Source organism: Bufo bufo, chromosome 4, assembly GCF_905171765.1.
Source record: "Bufo bufo chromosome 4, aBufBuf1.1, whole genome shotgun sequence".
NCBI lineage: Eukaryota > Metazoa > Chordata > Amphibia > Anura > Bufonidae > Bufo > Bufo bufo.
Genome location: NC_053392.1, coordinates 61,777,070 through 61,798,765, shown reverse-complemented (window position 1 = coordinate 61,798,765; position 21,696 = coordinate 61,777,070). Strand labels below are relative to the sequence as shown.

Below are 21,696 nucleotides of genomic sequence, written 5' to 3'. Positions count from 1 at the left end.
TTGAACTTTACCAAGTCTGGACTCGACTTATTCCTCCAACTATAGCTCCTTTGAATGCTACAGAGCCTAACCCCATGGAACGACGGTATCCAGGTACGAGCACCGTGACAAAAAAACTATTGAGGCCACACCACCACTCGGCATTCCTAAAACCTGGGACATGATCCTCTAAACCTTGGCGCCCCAAACTGTCAATTTTTGGTGTAAATTACGCCTAAATTTAGGTGTACTCACATTAGTATATGTTGGCCGATGTGTTCTTATTGAGTTCAGGGTATGAATGTAGGCAGCACTCTCCCACTGAGAGGATGTATCCCACTTCTACACATATACTTCGGTCAGCAGAAGACAGTGCTAACACGCATCAGCAATTTAGAGCTGTATATACTGTATGGCAAGGACATACATCAGGGCACAGAAAATTAATAGACATCTTTTAAATTTGTTTTCCAGGAAATTTTTATTTTTTCTAACAGCTAGAAGCTATTGGTTGATCCACTAATTAATTCTCTGCATTCTGCCGTTTCCCTGCCTGTCACATAACCATCTGCGCCGCGTGTTCATTGGTTGTCAGTTGTAATGACTCCAATGGATGGCACGTCGCAGTATCATGTGACCAAAATACCTACTCCTCCTGGCTTCTCTGTCCTATCTCCAACACTTGTGCTATGCATATGCCCCATTCAGCCTAACCAGTAGAAGTGGGAGATCAGACCCCAGATCAGACCATATAACAGACACCACGAGACCTCATAAGTAAAATTGGACTGGCGACAGTAGAAAACACTGACCATGGCTGGACACTGAAATAACTGGATCGGTGATGCCACACCTCGGAGGTGAATAAATGATGGAGGGGTTTGAGCTGCCTGGATGGTGGGAAAAGAGGGGTTTGGGCTGCACTAAGGGGAAAAAAGCGACATACCAGGAACGATCAGATCCATCTCTTTATCAGTACACGGCCGTGTTTCCCATTACGCAAAAAAGATTTTGTGGACAAGGATAGGACATTTCTATTGAAGTGAAAAAAAAATATGTGAAAAACCGATATGGTCATGTGCATGAGCCCTTACAGTGAGGAACGGAGTGCTATAGTCACATGACCAGCAGTGAAAACGGCAGAACGAGGCATCTAATCACAGAAGTGACCATCTCCATGTAAGTTGTCCCAAGAGTACAATTCATGTTGCTGAAATTATTTTGTCAGTGGAAAACCCCTTTAAACTCCCACATAACGATACTGTTTCCATAGCAACCACAGGACGTCTCTTCATCTATACTAGAAATATGAGAATGGATTATACCGGTCACGGTTCATGGGTATATGGAAGGCTTGGCTATAGAATACAGAGCAGTTTGCCCTTTAGCTGATTATATTTTTTTGCCCTCAAATAATTTCTGCTAACAATCAAGTGAAGCCGGTCATGGATGACCGGGGGCGGAGGGACTACTGCCGTGTCACGAATGTATCTACAGCTGAATTTCTTCCTTTTGTAGCTTTGTACACAAATAAACCTTTATGAAGGAGCTTGTGTCATCACATCCCTTCAATATGAGGGCCACAGTGACCATTTTCTGATCACCCCGGTTCTGGTCCCTAAGACCCAAGTAATGAGCTAATGAAAGTTGCCTTCTTCTGCTCATATCACACAGGGGACCAGGATCTGAAACAACCACTCGAATAATATACAGTCTACTAAAATAAAGGGATTGTCCTGCTACCAAAAAATATTCAAAAACCACTTAGAATGATGTAACATAATAAAAGAATACCCAACCACTCCTGTTCCACCTCCTCCAGAGACCACCGAGGAACCAGAAAGGGCAGAAAAGGAAGTGGCACGGGATCGGAAAGGTATTAAGTATTTTTATTATTTTATGCCAATTTTTGATGACTGGACAACCATTTTACCAACGTCCTAACAGGATCAATACTTACTTGTTTCCAATTTTTACAACCAGGTTTGGATCATCAATGATGGCCGGATTGTCCACAAACTGCTGGTATGTCACTACTTGTTCTAAAAACTGCTCTGTAGAGACAAAATATGAACATTAAAAGCATGCTCATAGAGGTAGAACCAGAAAATATGGTCATCGTTTCAGGGCGTAGACTGAATATAGCCGCTTTTGGCGTAATGGCAGGGTTGGGAGGGTTGTATCTGGGTGACCAAGTGATTCCAATATGGCCGACAACGGCAGATAGCTACTTCCTGTAACAAAGGCAGAGGAACGCTGGAGCACTGAGCTTACAATGGACACTGTTCCTGCAGATTAGATTTCAGGCCAACAACCAAATACCAATATTCCAGATATGAAGGTGGTCATTTAATATACTGAAATACGCCTATATTTTAGGCACAGATGGCGGCGCAACGGTTAGTTGCAACCTGCGACTTCACCCCACTCACGCCAGGTCTAAAATTGTGGGTGCGGCGGGGAAGGGGACAGGCCGGTAGGCCCGTCTCATTCTACATTTTCTACGCCTGTAGAAAGCGGTCTTACATTTAGAAGTAGCGCTGGATGCACTGAAGTTATGTAGAGGCCGGCGCCTCTTCATAACTCCGGCGGATCCCTCGCCAGCACAGGGGCTTTATTAATACTGCCGTCTAAAACATCAGTCTTAATAAATGTGCCCCCAAAGTCTTCACTTCGAATTAGAAATTAAAGTGTTTTTTATTTTGTTTTTCAGAAACAGCACCACACTTTTCCACAGGCTATGTCTGGTACTGCAGCTCACCCCCATGCAATTAAATGGATCACAGAGAAACATGGCGCTGTTTGAGAAAACTTTTAAATTTTATTGTTTAATACAAAAGTTTTGTACTTTTAACCTTTGTGCTGTATAAATGCCCAGTGAGTTCATTTTCCGCCTTGTCTTCATTATTACCAAACTATCCACGTGAGCGAAGATTAAAGCCACCGATCAGCACAGTGGAAAAAACAAGAGGATTTCAACCTCCGTTTATTTCTAGAGAAGAAAGCATATTGGCTTGCTTGTTGAAAAAAAAAAAGTATCTGCTGTTGACTGACCTTATGACATAAAGGGGTATTCCGGTTGTAATAATTATCCCCCATCTACAGCAGATAACTATTAAAATCGGCTAGTGGTTCGACCCCGACCAAGAGAGCATGGGCCCTGTACTCCACAGAAGTCCTAGCAAATCTCTCAGGAACAGCATGGGGGGCAGCTTCTAGCTTTCTCCTTAAATGCAGCCCTCCATGCTCATTACCTGTATATGGCGCCAGGAGTATTGTGCCATTTGAGGGGACAAGGCACAACTAGAAAGGAGGTGAGGCTAGAAAAACGGCGCGCTCTTTCATCCCACCCCATCCAAAAGTATGTCACGTGGTAATGTGCGAGGCTGTAAAGGGTATGAAGGTCAGGGCTGGATCAGGTTGGTTGGGCCCCAATCCCAAATGTTCCGTTTATAGCAGTCACCTATTTGTAGGAGAGGTCTCTGAACATGCACCTGGTCTCTCCACCGACTTCTATGGTAATAAGAGATAGGGTTCATGCACACGACCGTAGTTGTTTTGCAGTCCACAAATTACGGATCCGCAAAACACGGATACCGGCCGTGTGCATTCCGTATTTTGTGGAACGCGGACAATAATAGGACATAGTAATAATAGCACTATTTTTTAGCAAAACGGCCATGCGGATGTACGCAAACGGAATGCACATGGAGTCATTTCCGTTTTTTTACATTTTCGGCCCCACTGAAGTTAATGGTTCCGCATACAGGCCGCAAAAAAAGGAACAGAAAAAAAAAAAAATGTTTGTGTACATGTGCCCATAGATATGTCGCTGACTCACTTAGGCTTCAAAAGAGACGGTCGCACAAGCATGGTGGGATCCTTCAGACATTTACACATGCGACAGGTTGACAGTATATGGACATTGTATTGTGATGTATAGTAATGTTGAACATATTGTAACTCCGCCGTATGTCTAATAGACCTCATATACATCAGAATATAAAGTACCGTCTAATAGCGGTCAACTTGTCCCACAGACTTGGAATGAAGTAACAGTGCAAATATTCAACTGCCGTTCCAGTCAAATGTAGTACACTGGACCCCACTTCTTGAGATCAGTAGGTTTTCCAGCGGTTGTATACCCACAATCAATGATTGTAAATCTGCATGCAGTAACTGAAAGCAGACAGATCTTTATTATCTGCATGCAGTAAGCTCCTATGCTCCCCCTAGTGGTGACTGAAAGCAGACAGATCTTTATTATCTGCATGCTGTAAGCTCCCATGCTCCCCCTAGTGGTGACTGAAAGCAGACAGATCTTTATCATCTGCATGCAGTAAGCTCCTATGCTCCCCCTAGTGGTGACTGAAAGCAGACAGATCTTTATCATCTGCATGCTGTAAGCTCCTATGCTCCCCCTAGTGGTGACTGAAAGCAGACAGATCTTTATTATCTGCATGCAGTAAGCTCCTATGCTCCCCCTAGTGGTGACTGAAAGCAGACAGATCTTTATAATCTGCATGCAGTAAGCTCCTATGCTCCCCCTAGTGGTGACTGAAAGCAGAGAGATCTTTATTATCTGCATGCAGTAAGCTCCTATGCTCCCCCTAGTGGTGACTGAAAGCAGACAGATCTTTATCATCTGCATGCAGTAAGCTCCTATGCTCCCCCTAGTGGTGACTGAAAGCAGACAGATCTTTATTATCTGCATGCAGTAAGCTCCTATGCTCCCCCTAGTGGTGACTGAAAGCAGACAGATCTTTATCATCTGCATGCAGTAAGCTCCTATGCTCCCCCTAGTGGTGACTGAAAGCAGACAGATCTTTATCATCTGCATGCAGTAAGCTCCTATGCTCCCCCTAGTGGTGACTGAAAGCAGACAGATCTTTATTATCTGCATGCAGTAAGCTCCTATGCTCCCCCTAGTGGTGACTGAAAGCAGACAGATCTTTATTATCTGCATGCAGTAAGCTCCTATGCTCCCCCTAGTGGTGACTGAAAGCAGACAGATCTTTATCATCTGCATGCAGTAAGCTCCTATGCTCCCCCTAGTGGTGACTGAAAGCAGACAGATCTTTATTATCTGCATGCAGTAAGCTCCTATGCTCCCCCTAGTGGTGACTGAAAGCAGACAGATCTTTATCATCTGCATGCAGTAAGCTCCTATGCTCCCCCTAGTGGTGACTGAAAGCAGACAGATCTTTATAAGCTGCATGCAGTAAGCTCCTATGCTCCCCCTAGTGGTGACTGAAAGCAGACAGATCTTTATAATCTGCATGCAGTAAGCTCCTATTCTCCCCCTAGTGGTGACTGAAAGCAGACAGATCTTTATAAGCTGCATGCAGTAAGCTCCTATTCTCCCCCTAGTGGTGACTGAAAGCAGACAGATCTTTATTATCTGCAAGCAGTAAGCTCCTATGCTCCCACTAGTGGTGACTGAAAGCAGACAGATCTTTATTATCTGCATGCAGTAAGCTCTTATGCTCCCCCTAGTGGTGACTGAAAGCAGACAGATCTTTATCATCTGCATGCAGTAAGCTCCTATGCTCCCCCTAGTGGTGACTGAAAGCAGACAGATCTTTATCATCTGCATGCAGTAAGCTCCTATGCTCCCCCTAGTGGTGACTGAAAGCAGAGAGATCTTTATTATCTGCATGCAGTAAGCTCCTATGCTCCCCCTAGTGGTGACTGAAAGCAGACAGATCTTTATCATCTGCATGCAGTAAGCTCCTATGCTCCCCCTAGTGGTGACTGAAAGCAGACAGATCTTTATTATCTGCATGCAGTAAGCTCCTATGCTCCCCCTAGTGGTGACTGAAAGCAGACAGATCTTTATTATCTGCATGCAGTAAGCTCCTATGCTCCCCCTAGTGGTGACTGAAAGCAGACAGATCTTTATTATCTGCATGCAGTAAGCTCCTATGCTCCCCCTAGTGGTGACTGAAAGCATACAGATCTTTATCGCTATGTGAAAGTAAGCAGAAGATGTGTAGCACGGTTCCTGAAGAAATGAGCTCTGGACTACTGCAGGTGTCACCCAGAGCAAAATGTCCATGGATTCAGCATCTCTTTATTACAGCATCAAGTCTGTGGTGTTAAAACAGACATCTCGAATCCAAGCAGATGGCACGCAAGCCTCTGGCTGCGGAGCTGTTTGCTTTATTCCTGCAGAGGATGTTTTAATGAAATTTGTCGAGTATGCTGGAACAGATCAGCATAAATATTGAAGTCATACATTTGTGGGGAAAAAACGGAGGATCAGTGGTTTCTACAGCAATGACTACTCGTGGACTAGGAGGACTGACAGTGCCCTGGGCTCCTCCAGGCTGGAACTGGTGACATCACCGTATCTTGGTGCTGACATCACATACTTTAATGCTTTCAATGGTGCCGTAAATATTCTTCACTGGCAGACAACAGGGCCAGGATGGACCAAGCACTGAGGACAGCGATTGGCTGCGGCATTCACGTGCCATATACCTCTATGCCCCCGATACAGCCTTGTATACAAACAGCAGGAGGAGGACCGGCTCTGGACAATTCTCTTATTTCTTTTTTTTTATTTCAAGGCATTTAGGGGCAATGGGTGGATTTTAGGATAACTCAGGCAAACCTTTAAGTACCAACGCCAAACAATGCTACAATACAGTTGCAGTGACCGGGCCACAGGGGCAATATGTGAGTGTTGGTGGGCTGATGGGGGTAGTAGTTGTTTACTCCCTGTTCTTTAGAGCTCCCTGGGCCGGTGTGCAGTGAATGGAAGGACAGCACCGGTTCCTTCGGGGCACACTCTGTTGTCCAGGGACCCCCGCCAGATGGTGATTAAGGTGCCCTTGGTGGAATGGTTTAAGGTGCCGTGGAGGCAGGGTTCCTGGTGTTCGTGACGCCTCACCATTAGGTGCAAAGGAAGGTGGTCGAAAGGATGAGGAGTCAACAGTTGTAAACAACGGAACTTTTTACTTAATCAATTGCCTTGAGGTAGTTCAGTACAATTACATGGCAAGGGTGACAACCCATATGATGCATACACGATTGGCTTATCTGCAATCCTAGTAACAGGCTTGACAATAGGTGCATTGAGATTTTCCTTTGGCTGGTATGAGAGAGCTCCTTTCTAACTGTCCTCACTATGTCCACCCTCTAGCCGCCAGATACTGGATATAATAATGACTCTTACTTGTCTTTGGCAACTCACAGGGCGGTCTCCCTAATGGCAGGCATGAATCCTCTGCTTCATTGTTTGCACTGTTTGCTTTCAGAAACTCTGGTCCACAATATCCTTAGAGGCTTGTGGTAATAGACAACCTTGCGCCTAGTCGTCCGGCTGTGTCCAGGTGCTTTTAGGCTTCTCCCGGTCACTGGTGCGGTGGAGTCCATAAACTAATGCTGCTCCTATCTCCACAGTTTACTCTGGTCTGTGCTAGGTAGCTGTAGGTAGGTTCTTCACACTCCCTCAGCTTGGCCAGGGCCAAGGGGCTAAGATAGCAGCTACATATTGGACTTTGCTTCTCCTGCTCCTCACACTTCACTATCCACCCATCAGGGTGACTGAGGCGCCCCCTGTGCTGCCATACCGATCACACACAACTAAAACTGTCCCTGGGTGTGTATATAGATAGGACATATAGGAGACAGATATATTTTTGGTATTTAGAAGCATAAAATAAAATGTAGTTCTATTTATGCCAGAATTAGGCTTTGTTCGGGGCCTTTGGCGCAGATTCTGCCAGAAATATCAGACAAATGAGTTCTGCATGCATGTTAAAATGAAGGACTCCCCAACAGGAACTCCATTATCGTCAACAGGGTCTGTCCAGCGGCAGACTGGGAACTTAAAGTGGCACTGGATAAAAACTAAAAGTGGCCCCATGTTGTAGGCGGGACCAAATTGACACAAGTAGGCAAGGCCAACAAAAGTAGATGGGTCAATACAAGTAGGCTTGGTCAGGAATACCACGTTGCAGCTCATCCGAGCAGAACCAAATACCACCATTAGGCATAAAACACCATCCCAGAATCTGCCCCTCTGGAGCTGCCATGTTGTTCCCTCCTCCTCCAATTGTCTCCAAGGAGATGCCAGCCCTACCTTCAGCATGCTGCCTGGACTTCCCATAGTAATGACCCCTATAGTAACCCTAGTATTCTCCTCGAAAGGCCAAGGAAAGAAGAAAAAAATCCCATTCCAAGGTGCCAACTCCATTAGCAGGCCACAGGCCTCTTCCTGCGCCATTTGTACACTGGCTTACATACTGGCCTATGGCTTATTGGGTGAACAATAGGGCGAGGAGCCATCAGATCTTTATATGTCCGCCAGCGGCAGTGAGGAGGGCCTAGGCAGCCACCCGCCTACTGGGAAGTTTCCCTGTATGGTTTATACCCTGGGTCTGTCTGACATGATTAGGTTCAGTTATGTACCATTCCATTACTTTCGCTGTTCTGCTCCTATAACGAAACAGGACCATGAAAATCGTTAGTGCGAATGCGAAAGCCGTCTAACTTTCCAGAATAATTGCTCAGCGTTTCAGGTTTGGCAGCATCCTCTAAATTGCCGATCAACTTGAATTTTTAAATGAATGCAGAGTTTTGTTTTTCCAGCAGAACAGGTTGTTCATTTCTCTGGCATTTTATTCCCTTTGTTCTCTGGAAGCCGCTTTTCCTCGAGGTCAAGATGACAAATCGCATATATACAAGGGACCGTTTTATGTTTGTGCAATCTAAAACAACATAAAAATGCAGCTGGCGGTCTGCCAGGGAGGAACATGGTTTTATGTGCAACTATTCCAGGGGCAAACAAATAACGACAGCTGGGGAAAATGGTCAGACTGAGGAAGGAAAATTCAGGGTGACTAGCAGCACCCCATTACTGCTGGGCTACACCCACACAGGATGCTGCTATATAGGAAGTAAATCATGGTATAGATCTCATAGGGTCCTATAGCAAAACTTAGTATGGGCCCCCCTGACCCACACAATTTCGCAGTACATGTGCGTTTCTCATTCCCTCATTCCTCAACAATGCAGAATGTGAAGCAAAATGCCCCAGATTTCGGAAAAATTAATGATTTTTTATTAATAGGAAGAAATTTTTATTAAAAAAATCTAATATAAAAAAAAGTTGCCGCTGGCCTTGCTCACTTAAGCTGACTTCTATGTTGGAAAAAGTGGAACGGATGCTTTAAAAATATGGTGCTCCCTCTGAATTGCCTATTTCTCAATGTATCACGTCACACAGCTGGCATAAATGCATTTTAAATCTCCTGCTTCCCTTCACACAGTTATTAAACTGTCTGCTTGCATCCACCACTAGGGGGAGCTCACGGCTTAGGAATTTTAGCATTAATAAAGCCTCATGCACCTGGTTGCGCCTGTGTTTCAGTCAGCGAAAAACGGATCTACAAGATACAGATAACTTCTGCGTGTATTACATATTTTTCTCGCTCCCTTCAATAGAAAGAACTATTCTAGTCCACAGATCAGAATGGGACCTGCTCTATAAATTGAGGAACAGCCACACAGATCCCCAAAAAAATGCAGATGTGTGCATGACCCCGTAAAAATGAAGGGGTAGGCTTGCTGTCTGCAAAAAATGTGGATAGCACAGGGGTGAAAGATACGGCTGAATGCATAAAAAACTTCAACTTCCAAATAGTATAGCAGACTTAGGGCTCACGCACACAAACTTATTTTTTGTCCGTGTCCTTTCCGGGGTTTTTTGCAGCTTGTATGCGGAACCATTCATTTCAATGGGGCCGCAAAAAAAACGGAAATTACACTGTGTGTATTCAGTATCCGTATGTCCGCAAGTCCATTCCGCAACAAAATAGAACATGTCCTATTCTTGTCCGTTTTGGATAGGCATTGTAACAATAGATCTGGAAAAAAAAACTATGCTCATTAACAATCACACTGATTTTAGCTGCAGTCAGCTTGAAAAGTACAGATCAATGCGGTTTTGGGCACATCGGGGGTGTATCTCGGCAGCAACATGGCCAAAAAGTGTGGTCTCCAGTGCTCAGTGTCTGTGGTCATATTAATGAGCAACACTGCACGGTCTTAAATAGGTTTTCCTGGCCTTTTCTATTCATGGTCGATCCTTAGGATAGGTCATAGAAACATAGAATGTGTCGGCAGATGTTTCTATGACCTATCCTAAGGATAAAGGTCATCAATGTCTGATTGTCGAGGGAAAGTCCTGAAAAAAAAACACCCTTTAAAGACTATGTACATCTTCGGGGGCATTGTTTCTTATTATTGCATTTTACTCATTTTCAGCTAAAAATAATTTTTTCTATAGGTCTTTATTGAAAATGCTCAGCCGTTTCTGAGATACAGGGGTTAAAATTTGTATGTTTGCAAGCTGTCACTTGCTGTTCTCTTTGAATACCATCATCTGACAGCTCATGTGCAGCTCTTATATATGATCTTGACCTCATAAACACTTATTTAAAGGTCCCTTTACATGGGCCGATATTACATCAGATTCCTGACAATCTGCTGCTCGCTAGTGGAAGAGACTGTTGTATTTACATGCAGCAATCTCCTCCAGAGATGGGGAGGAGCGATCGCTAATGGGATTACTCTTCCCCATAGCGACTCGTCGTTTCCCGGCAGCAGATCGTGTTTACACAGCAGGATCTGCTGTCGGGAAACAAGGATTTTTGTGTTCGCACAGACTATCCAATTACCTGATGAACCAGCATTTCGCTCGTTCATCGGGAAATCGGCGGTACATTTACACTGCCAGATCATCACTAACCAGCGTTACTATGAACACTCGTTGGCGATGAGCTATGCAATTCTCGGCCCTTGCAAAGGGCCCTTTAGCCATGTTCTTATAAGTTTGATAAGAATTGAGCTACAATGATTGTTTATGAGGTCAGGAGATCAGAGATAAGAGCTACACATGAGCCCTCAGATGACGGGATTCAAAGAAAGTTTGCAAGTTTTAACCCCTGTATCTCACAAATGGCTGAACATTTCTAAAAGACCAATTGAAAAAACATTTTTAGCCCAAAATGAGTAAAATGCAGATCATAAAAACAAAACGCTCAAAAGGTGTCCATAGCCTTTAACTGGCAAATCAGACCCATAGATTTTTCAGAACAGTCCACCATTATGTTTGGAAGCATTGAGTATTATACCTTTTGTCAGTTCCTTATTGTCATTGAGGCCTCCACACAACGATATAGCAATGGATGGTAGATCCCGTAAACCATCAGAGATACTCTCTACTCCACTGTCGACTCCAGAGCTTCCTACCGACTGCGGTGACTGGTTAGCAGAACGGGCCCCATTTTCTCCTGTGCTCTTCGATGCTGTGGCTGCATCTCCACTAGAAACAAACATTATACAAGTTAAGACTGCAGAAGAGCAGACCTCAACTTTCAATATATACTGCATATACCCTATATCTGTGGAGAACTGCTACACAAGGAGAAGGCTGAAGGATGATAAAACATACATGGAAGGTTACTTAAAAGGAGCACCCAAGGGTGCCCAGAGCACAAAAGTCAACTACAACACTCCTACAAGGGGTAGTATGTCTGCTTCCAGAAACGGGACCTCATTTATCTATGGGTCGATATTCAAGTGAACAGGGCCATGCTGCAATACCACACACAGCCTAGGGTGGAGAAGCTCTTGGTAGAAGGCAGCCATGTTTCCTTTAAACTACTGCCCCTTTAACGTACATGGGACAGGGAGTGCCAATGAGCACGGCAGTAAGGCTCTGCTCATGTCTGCATGGATCTCAGAAGCTTCAATTACTTTCCAATCCACCAGATTGAGGTCATGTTCGACACACAGGATAGCGTAGTCTGCTACACTGCTCCGGCAACAGAAGAATCTAAACTTGAGTTTCATTAAGTATCTGAAGGGAGTCCCTGAGGAGCCGACGCGGAGGATAGGAGTGGTGGTGGCCCTGATGAAGTGTTGTGTCACAGTGTACTCTCTTAGGCCGTTGCTCCCTGGGGAAAGGTGCAGCTGTCTGACTTCTCAAGGATTTACTTTTAGATGTTCTCTGTGGAGAATCTTTGGCAGAAGCAGGAGCTCTGCAGTGCGCTTCCTCTCCACTCGGTCTCTGGACAGGAGCCCACTCCTACCATGAGGTGGAGGAACAGGGTGGTTAGCCCTCTTCCTTGCCAACCTTAGCCATTACCTTACTGGTAGATACGGCCAAAACATGAACAATACAATATACAGTAATTGCAGATGATATCCCCAGGTCTGAGATACTGAATTTCTATGTTCATTTATTGTTACAAATTGACAAAGTGGGAGAGTTTTTCTTGGGTGGTCCTAGGGAAGCTAATAAGGCTGATGCTACTTCCTGTCCTAGCAGATGAAGCCAAATACATGTATAATCTTGAACACGCAGCTGAACAGGAGCACAGAGATCCAGTGGACACGTCTTTGTAAGAGGCCACAGCCAGAGTCAGGGGTCAAGTTAGCACCAATCAGATCTCAGAATCGGTGGGGTGACGGAGGGGTAAGTACTGGTGTGATGATGTTCCATATTCTCCTCTCAATTCAAGAGACCCCTGCTGATGAGACACGAATTCTATTCCACGAATAGGGGTAAAGGTGTTGTAATGGGACAAACCCTTTAAGTAAGTCTGCTTACCAAAAAAAATAAAAGTTTTAATGGAGGAGATTTACTAATCAAAATGTGGCAGAATTCTAGTGCAAATTTTGCAAAAAAATAAATAAAAAAAGTTCTCGAATGTGCTTTGTAACACCTTTATTAAGGATTTTAGATACTGTTTTTGACTTGTGTGCAAGGGAGCATGGTTTAGCTGGAAAGGAGTGTGACCTGCCATAGCTTAGGCTACTTTCACACTCGCGTTTTGGCTTTCCGTTTCTGAGATCCGTTCAGGGCTCTCACAAGCGGTCCAAAACGGATCAGTTTTGCCGTAATGCATTCTGAATGGAAAAGGATCCGCTCTGCCTGCAGCGTTTTGCTGTCCGCTTGACGAAGCTGAGCCAAACTGATCCGTCCCCATCGACTTACATTGTGTGCCAGGACGGATCCGTTTGGCTCAGTTTCGTCAAGCGGACAGTAAAACGCTGCAGGCAGTACACACAGTGACTAAAGGCATATGTACAGAGGCTGAAAACCCATCCTGGTGACAGAGCTGTGGGTTTGTTACAATGCGTCAGTGTAGCTTGGTGCTGTACTCCTGGTTGAGGGTAAGAGGGGTTTGAACCCCAGCGCCTCTTAGTTTCTAAAAGGTTGGAGAGGAGAACATAGCATCCAAATCTAAATTATGTGCTTTAGGGCTCATGCACAGGACCGTATGCATTTTGCAGTCCGCAGAAAATAAGGCTGACATCTGTGTGCATTCTGTATTTTGCGGAACGTAACAGCTGGCCCCTAATAGAACAGTCCTATCCTTGCCCGTAATGCGGACAATAATAGGACATGTTCTATTTTTTTGCGGAACAGAAATACGGACATACGGAAACCGAATGCACATGGAGTAACTTCCTTTTTTTTTTGAGGACCCATTAAAGTTAATGGTTCCTCATACGGTCCACACAAAAAAACGGAACGGACACCGAAAGAAAATATGTTTGTGTGCATGAGCCCTTACTCTGTCAAGGAAAGTTTTTTTAGGGATGAGATTCTCGAAAAAGCAGACAAGCAGCGGAGACCTGGAAGCGAATGAGCCAGGACCCAGCACATAGGGATTACCAACGCAAATCTGGCGAGTCTGACAGGTCATGGAAATGAGTGCACAAACCCTTTAACTGCGTGGGCTGTAGCTTAAAAAACCCCATGCTCCTAAGCATCCCAGCCATATTATATGTATTTTAAATTTGGCGACTAAAAATTTAATTTGGCTCCTAAATTCTTCAGGTTAGGAGCCAATGGCTCCTTGATATTTTTTTTTAGTCTGGAGCCCTGAGAAGGAGGCTATACTGTAGTAGCCACAAAAGCCAAAGTCAGGGTAGACGCGCCGCCTAGGAAGGAGGCCCTACAGTGGTAGCTACGATCTCTAGTGCTAGCACGAATACTCCACCTGCGGAAGAGGACATACAGTGGTAGCCATGGAATGGAGCGCTAGCCTAAATACTCCACCTGAAAAGGAGAAGTGGATACAGTATCCAGAGGCAGTGTAATACTCAATTCGCTTGGTAGTAACCACCGAATTCTCTTCTAGGGCAGATACACCACCTATTTAAAGTGTCGAGTATCATGACCATGTCCAGTGGTCGTGCAATTACGCCACCTATGGAGCGGGGTAATGCGGCAGGCTGTACAGTATGCAGCGGTAGTGCATTTACACCACCTAAGAGAGGAGGGCAATGCTACAGAGTGTTAGGCATCCAGTGGTAATTACTCCACCCGAGCAGTAACACGACAGGATTTACGGTATACGTGGGTAGCGCAATTAGTCAGTCTATGGATGGAAGGTCATATGGAGGGATGCATGGTATACATTGGTAGTGCCATTACTCAGTGTATGGGAGGAGGGGAATATGACCAGATGTACAGCAACCAGTGGTAGTGCAACTAATCCACTTATGGAAGGGGGAACGCGACAGGATGTACAGCAACCAATGGTAAAGCAAATACGCCGCCAGTGCGTGTCCGTGGAAAGGGGGTTGAGACGGCATGTAAAACATGCAGTGGACTTGTTGCAGGGAAGTGCGGCAGTAACCACATGAGGGGGCGCGCACATGCACTACCTTAGAGGGGGTTGATTCGGCAACAGACACCACACTCAGCACTTGATAGCGCCAGGGTAAAATATTATTTATTTATTTTAACATAATTTATTTATTTATTTTTTAATATAAACCTATAGTAGTCGTGTACTCGAAAACTGAAACCCCTAGCCTCAACTGGAGGCAAGAAGGGGTTAATTTTAAACTACACAGTTATGTAATGCCTCAATAAGGTGGCAGGAAGATTTCGTGCCCGGGGGACAGTCCCCGCCTACCATACTCCGGGATGGAAGCTGCAGCCTAGTAGGCCGAAATGCCGGGGACTCGCGTAGGAGCGGGCATTCTCGAACCCCAGACCGAGGAGACCTGGGACGGGCGTACTCGACGCCCAGCAGCTGGATGACCACTGAGAACTTGTACTGGTCGGCCCCGGAGGTATGGGGTGGAGAGAGAAGGGCGCAAGGAGAGAACCCGGGCAGGGAGGAAACAGCATTTGGCCGGGGAATGGAGGGGTGGAGAGGGGAGGAATGGAGAGGGGAGGTGGGGGTGAGAGATTGGGGGAGGTGGTGGATGGAGGGGGTTTTATTCACCCTGTATTCACAATACTCGCCCCATCTTCATCCTCTTCTGTTCACCCCCCTTGGGGTACCAGCAGGGTCACCTCTTTAGCCACTAGCACAGAGGTGGTAGTGAGGCTGGAGTGAAGGGGGGACTTCAGAAATGGAAGAGCTAACCCTTTTTTTGCCTAGTGTCGCCTCCTAGTGGCAGCAGCAGCTATACCCACGGTCTCCTGTGTCCTCCAATGATACGAGCGAGAAATAGTAGTTCTGCCCCATTGTTTCCAAACACCACATTCTCCCGATCACAAGACCAGTGTCTAGCACGTCCTGCGACGCCATGACACTCCACCTCAATCATCTGTATGACTCTCCATGTAGGCCCCGACCCTCAGAGGGAACAAGCTGAACAGTTGTTTCTTCAAGCACATCTGGCAGTATCCCTCACCTTCCCACCCCATGTGTACCCACTGCTAGGGTGCATTCACATATTCACATGACCGTATGTACATTGTGATCCGTAAACTGCGGATCTGCAAAATATGGATGACATCCGAGTTGCATCTGTTTTTTTTTTTGGGAGGACCCATTGACTTCAATGGGTCTGTGGTCCGCATTTATGACCAAGAATAGGACATGTTCTACCTTTTCCGGAATGGACACACGGGTGTGTGCAGCACATGGATGACATGTCTTTTTTAGGGGAGCAGAGAACCCCTTTAGTATTAATTGGATTTGATGCTCAAATGTTCTCTTGGCTACAAGACAGGACAGTACAGATAAAGGAATGTAACATCCTAATAGTGACATTTACCAACCTTTTTGGAAAGTATAAGGCAGCAATTTCAGGATCCATGCAGTTGATATCATCTAAATAGACACCATCTGTCCCGAGATGTCTGCTTCTTTTATCTGCAAGCACAAGGGGGGAAAAGAAAGATCAGCACTTCAGTTACCTCGCATTGTGCTCGCTTGACGTTACAGGTTCACATTGTGGCCCAAATTCTATAGACGCCCTGAAAAATCTAAGAAAAATAAATAAAATAAAGTCTAGCGAAATATCTAAAGGAATTGGGGTGTCTGGACTTCTCCCTTTTGGCCATTTTAATTTCATTTGCATAGAGTTTCTCCAGTAATCGATTGAGAAGACCAATACTATATTATAGCATGGGACAGTTTGGATGGGGGGTGGGGCGGGTCTAGGGGTGTTGTAAAAAGGTCCCTTAGGCCCAACATAGGAATTAGCTGCATCAAAACTGGTGGAAAGGAAAACTGGCTTAGCTGCTCATAGCAACCAATCAGATTTCACCTTTCATTTTTCAGAGCTCCTTTGGGAAATGAAAGCTGGAATCTGGTTGGTTGCTATCGGCAACTAAGTCAGCTTTCTTTTACACTAATTTTGATAAATGACCACCACTGCCTTTAAAAGTTAAAGGTGCTATCCAATTTCAAGAAAATCTCAACACATATACTTACCCCGCTCCTGGTGCCGCTCCTGGTCCCCGCACTGCCGTTGCCGCTTCTCCCTGGACCCGGATGAAAACATCCGGTGTCGGGGGGAGCAGCCAATGGCAGGCGGGGACAAGCCTCCCTAGTGTCACCCGCAATGCTAGGAAGGCTCGCCCCCTTTCCCCCCCCCCCCCCCCGACACCAAATGTTTTCATCCGTGTGCAGGGAGAAGCAGCAGCAGCAGTGCGGGGACCAGGAGCGGGATAAGTGTATTACCGTTGAGGGGCCCGGCACATGTGGGGGGTTTCTTGAGATTGGATAACCCATTTAACTCCAAAAGGGATTGGCTACTGCTGAACCTTTTGTGGGGAGCTTCAACTACACACACTCATAATTTATGTCTTAAAGGGCTTCTGTCACCCCACTAAAGTGATTTTTTTTTGGGGCTAGTTAAATAGTTATATAGCGATATATGAAAATATAATTGTGTTACTTACATTGATCCAGCAGTTTATTCAAAAAACGAAGTTTTATCATATGCAAATTCGGTCTCTATCAGCAAGTAGGGCGTCTACTTGCTGGTAGCTGCTGCAGAAATCCGCCCCCTCCTCTTGTTGATTGACAGGGCCAGCCGGGATCTCCTCCTCCGGCCAGCCCTGTTGGCATTTCAAAAATCGCCCGCCTGTGTTGATTCGGCGCAGGCGCTCTGAGATGAGGAGGCTCGTCTCCTCAGAACTCCCTCAGTGCGCCTGCGCCGATGACATCACCGAAATAGAAGACGTCATCGGCGAGGAGGGGGCGGATTTCTGCAGCAGCTACCAGCAAGTAGCCGCCCTACTTGCTGGTAGAGACCGAATTTGCATATGATAAAACTTTGTTTTTTGAATAAACTGCTGGATCAATGTAAGTAACACAATTATATTTTCATATATCGCTATATAACTAATTTAACTAGCCCCCAAAAAAAAAATCACTTTAGTGGGGTGACAGAAGCCCTTTAAGGCTACATGCACACGATCAGGATTCATGTGCGGAGAATCCGCACTGAAATCCGCAGGTGTTCGCAGGCAAATCCGTGCGGTCAATCCGCATTAATTGGTGCGGATTTGCATGCGGATTTGCGTGCGGATTTGGTGCGGATTTTCCGCATGCGGATTTCACTAAGTGAATGAAGAAAATCCGATCAGGAAAAAAAAAATTAATTGACATGTCGCGGATTTTAAAATCCGCACCGCAGGTCAAAATCCGCGCGGAAAAAATCCGCATCGTGTGCATTGAGAATTTCAAATTCTCATAGAATACAATGGACATGACCTACGGTGCGGATTTTCCGCACGCAAATCCGCGCGGAAAATCCGCACGCAATCCTGATCGTGTGCAGGGGGCCTAAAGGAGCTTTCCGGTATTACTATGGCATTTAACAGATCTGCTCATGTAGTTGTTTACCTCATATACATCTTCCTTATGCTTTTTTTTTTTTGTCTGAAATCTCCATTTTCACCATGTAAGCCAATCCCTCCGGTTTGTTTCCATCCTGTATGTAGCACTTCCTGTTGTTGTCTCCAACCAAACCCACAATGCACTTCTCCTTCCTCTGCCACACCTCTAGCACCGCCCCTAACACCCAGCTAGTTTATAGCTCCTCCCACCCAGCTATTTATACAGACACTCCACTATCATAGTCCCGCCCATGGACATGACATCAAAGGAAATTAGATAGAGCTGCATGGACATGGTCATGTGACCACAGCCCAGAACAGGAGATAGGAGTAATAAAGGTAATATATATATACACATTACAAAATTACACTGAACGTCATAAAAGGATCATTTTAAATGAAGCAGATCCAAACCGGAAAACGTCTTTAACCTCTTCCCAACATCTGCTGTACACGTATAGCGGAAGGCAGGTTTTCAAAGATGGAGCCCAGCATGGGTGAATTGCGAATTCAAAGTTGCCCTGAGGAAAACCTAAAAGTAGCCCCATGTTGTAGGTGGGTCCAAATTGACAGAAGGAGGGGCCAACAGAAGTAGGCTGGCCCAGCAATATTGTAGTGCAGAACAAAAAATACCGCCCCAGTAGAACCAAATAGACAGTGCAGCACATAATACTGCCACCTGTGCCACAGTACGAAACTGTATCATCGTCCAGAGGACTGCAATACGGTTGAATTCAGGAGGGCAGCCATAGGCCAGGTGCATAAGTATCTGATGTTCCTACATTAAAGGGAACCTGTCACCAGTTTTATGGTGTCCTAAAAATAAATAAGTGACTGATTCTCTTAGCAAAATGCTGGGTCACTTTCTTTAATTGACCCAGTCAATCTGCCAACATCTTGTATTGAAAAGCTCCAGCTGATAATGATGAGTCCTAAATATTCATGAGCTCCTGACTCTCCCCGCCCAACTGCTGCTGAGTGACAGTTTTTTTTCCATATGAACCAGCAACAGGTGGGCAGGGGAGTGGCTATAGCTTTTAATAAGGGCTCTTTCACACTTGCGTTCTTTTCTTCCGGCATAGAGTTCCGTCGTCGGGGCTCTATGCCGGAAGAATCCTGATCAGGATTATCCCCATGCATTCTGAATGAAGAGAAATCCGTTCAGGATGCATCAGGATGTCTTCAGTTCCGGACAGGAACGTTTTTTGGCCGGAGAAAATACCGCAGCATGCTGCGCTTTTTGCTCCAGTCAAAAATCCGGAACACTTGCCGCAAGGCCGGATCCGGAAATAATGCCCATTGAAAGGCATTAATCCGGATCCGGCCTTAAGCTAAACGTCGTTTCGGCGCATTACCGGATCCGACGTTTAGCTTTTTCTGAATGGTTACTATGGCACCCAGGACGCTATTAAAGTCCTGGGTGCCATAGTAGTAGTGGGGAGCAGTATACTCACAGTCCGTGCGGCTCCCGGGGCGCTTCAGAGTGACGTCAGGGCGCCCCACACGCATGGATGACGTGATCGCATGGGGCGCTCTGACGTCATTCTGGAGCGCCCCGGGAGCCGCACGGACTGTAAGTATACTGCTCCCCCGCTCCCCACTACTACTATGGCACCCAGGACTTTAATAGCGTCCTGGCTGCCATAGCAACACTGAACGCATTTTGAAGACGGATCCGTCTTCAAATGCTTTCAGTTCACTTGCGTTGTTACGGATCCGGCGTGCAATTCCGGCAAATGGAGTACACGCCGGATCCGGACAACGCAAGTGTGAAAGAGCCCTTAAATATACGCTGGACTCAGTGATGTCACGCTGGACTCAAATCAGCATCATGTAACCGGAGGGGGGAAAGTCATCTATTGATGTAGCAGGAACGGGTTTGTCATTTGGCACTGAGCATTGCAATAGGACAACAGGTTAATTGACAATTTCCATAGGAGTGTAGATAAACCTACATATCATGACACATCCATGCATCACCAAACCATCAACAGATTCATCTCTGCTACATCTGAAGAGATGTGGCAGTGCCATGTTTGTTATGTGATTGAACTCATTATGGTCCCACGGCAGTACAATGGGTAATCTTTCGTTTTACATGGGACTGCACGTGAATCTGCATTACCTCAACTTGGAGAGCTATCAGAAAGCCCCGATGATTACAGTTAAAGGGGTTCTCTGGGTTAGAAAACACAATTTCACCTAGAATTATTTCTGAGGTCTTCCTCTGTTTAGGATCCTCCTCTCTTGGCTACAAAGAGTGTCTCTCACTCTGGAGGACCTGTCCTGTCCTGCATAAATGGACACTGTGTAATGCTTAGCTTTTCCTGTGGTGGCGCTGCAGCCAAACTAAGCATTTACTGCAAGACAGCTGATCACTAGAGACTTCGGGTAGGAGGATAGTCTTCTAAAGCGGAGAAACCCTTTAAAGAACACTCGAGTCTGCCCATGAAGGCCTCTAAGCCATGCATTACATGTACTTTTTGCAACCCCGAGTGTACCTACCTTTCTTCTTGGAAGGTGAGTCAGTCTTACTCGGCGGTGGAGGCGATAATGTAGGGGTCGCCTCTTCATAAATGGGAAAAGCGAGGGCTGCAGATCCCAAGGATTCAATATCAGGCTCACATGTCCTTGGGGCGCTACTTTCAGGACCGACATCTTCTACAGTCAGTGACGTCGACTGTTCCCCTATCATCTCCGACGGGGCAATCTCTTCCTCATTTGGGTTCAGGATGATCCTGAAGTGAGTGCTTTCTGAAGGACTGATGGTCACAACAGTTTGTTCTTTCACTTTATGCGGAGAAGACTGAGGCAGAAAAGAGACATGACATCATGGGTAAGAACAGGCAGATGTATACACACTATATATACCGCCATATACAGCAAAAGCCCTTGTCATGTCTGTTTTAGTAAACACTTGTATCCTGGATAGTCTTTGCTTAGAAGTCTACATTGTGCAGTTCCTCTGTTATTCCTCCTACAAATGGAGGGATAAATTGCCAACTGGGTGTTACCAGTCGCGGGTTGGTCTGCACGTGCTGACACTGTCCAATCAGGGCTGGGAGTGTGAAGAATGGGCTACCAAGAAGAATGGTAACTCCCAGTTTCCCCCCATTTCCAGGAGCGATTACAGAGGAATGGCATAAAACAGGATTTTAAGAAAAGATAATCCAGAATTGTTATTTCATGGGCAATGTAATCATTTTTCTAAAAAAAAAAAAAAAAAAAAACACGTGTCAGGAGAGGGAACAGTCCAGGCAAAGCGGACACTTGAAGGGGCGGAGCATGACACAGGGAATCTCTCTTTGAACACTTGAGTCATGCACAGTGTATATGCTCTAGATGGAGTGTTCCTTTAACCCAGGGTCTGAAATTCTGTTGGTCTATTTCCAGAGGTGAACTGCAAGATAATATGCATTCTCACGGGGTCCGAAGCAAAAGTCTGATATTTTCTGTCCAGTAATCAAGGAAGTCTCATCATCCGGCAAAAGCTGGGTAGTTTGGTTGCCATATTAAGGGAATTTTAACATAAAATTATGCCTTGTTCGGTTTAATATTTGCACAGGAGCAGTATACCAATCCAGGGTCCGCTACTGTCC

The 21,696-nt window shown here is 45.6% G+C and overlaps 1 protein-coding gene across 3 annotated transcripts in view; it reads right to left on the bottom strand.

Annotated features, from left to right (window-relative positions):
• Nucleotides 1–21,696, bottom strand: part of LPIN1 (lipin 1) — a 209,071-nt gene that overhangs the window by 35,528 nt on the left and 151,847 nt on the right. For all 3 annotated transcript variants that reach the window (XM_040427326.1, XM_040427327.1, XM_040427328.1), the window contains 4 exons: nucleotides 20,603–20,903; nucleotides 16,028–16,121; nucleotides 11,124–11,314; nucleotides 1,940–2,033 (listed from right to left, as the gene is read on the bottom strand). In XM_040427326.1, coding sequence (XP_040283260.1) covers nucleotides 1,940–2,033; nucleotides 11,124–11,314; nucleotides 16,028–16,121; nucleotides 20,603–20,903 — 680 coding nt within the window. The remainder of the gene's footprint in view (nucleotides 1–1,939; nucleotides 2,034–11,123; nucleotides 11,315–16,027; nucleotides 16,122–20,602; nucleotides 20,904–21,696) is intronic.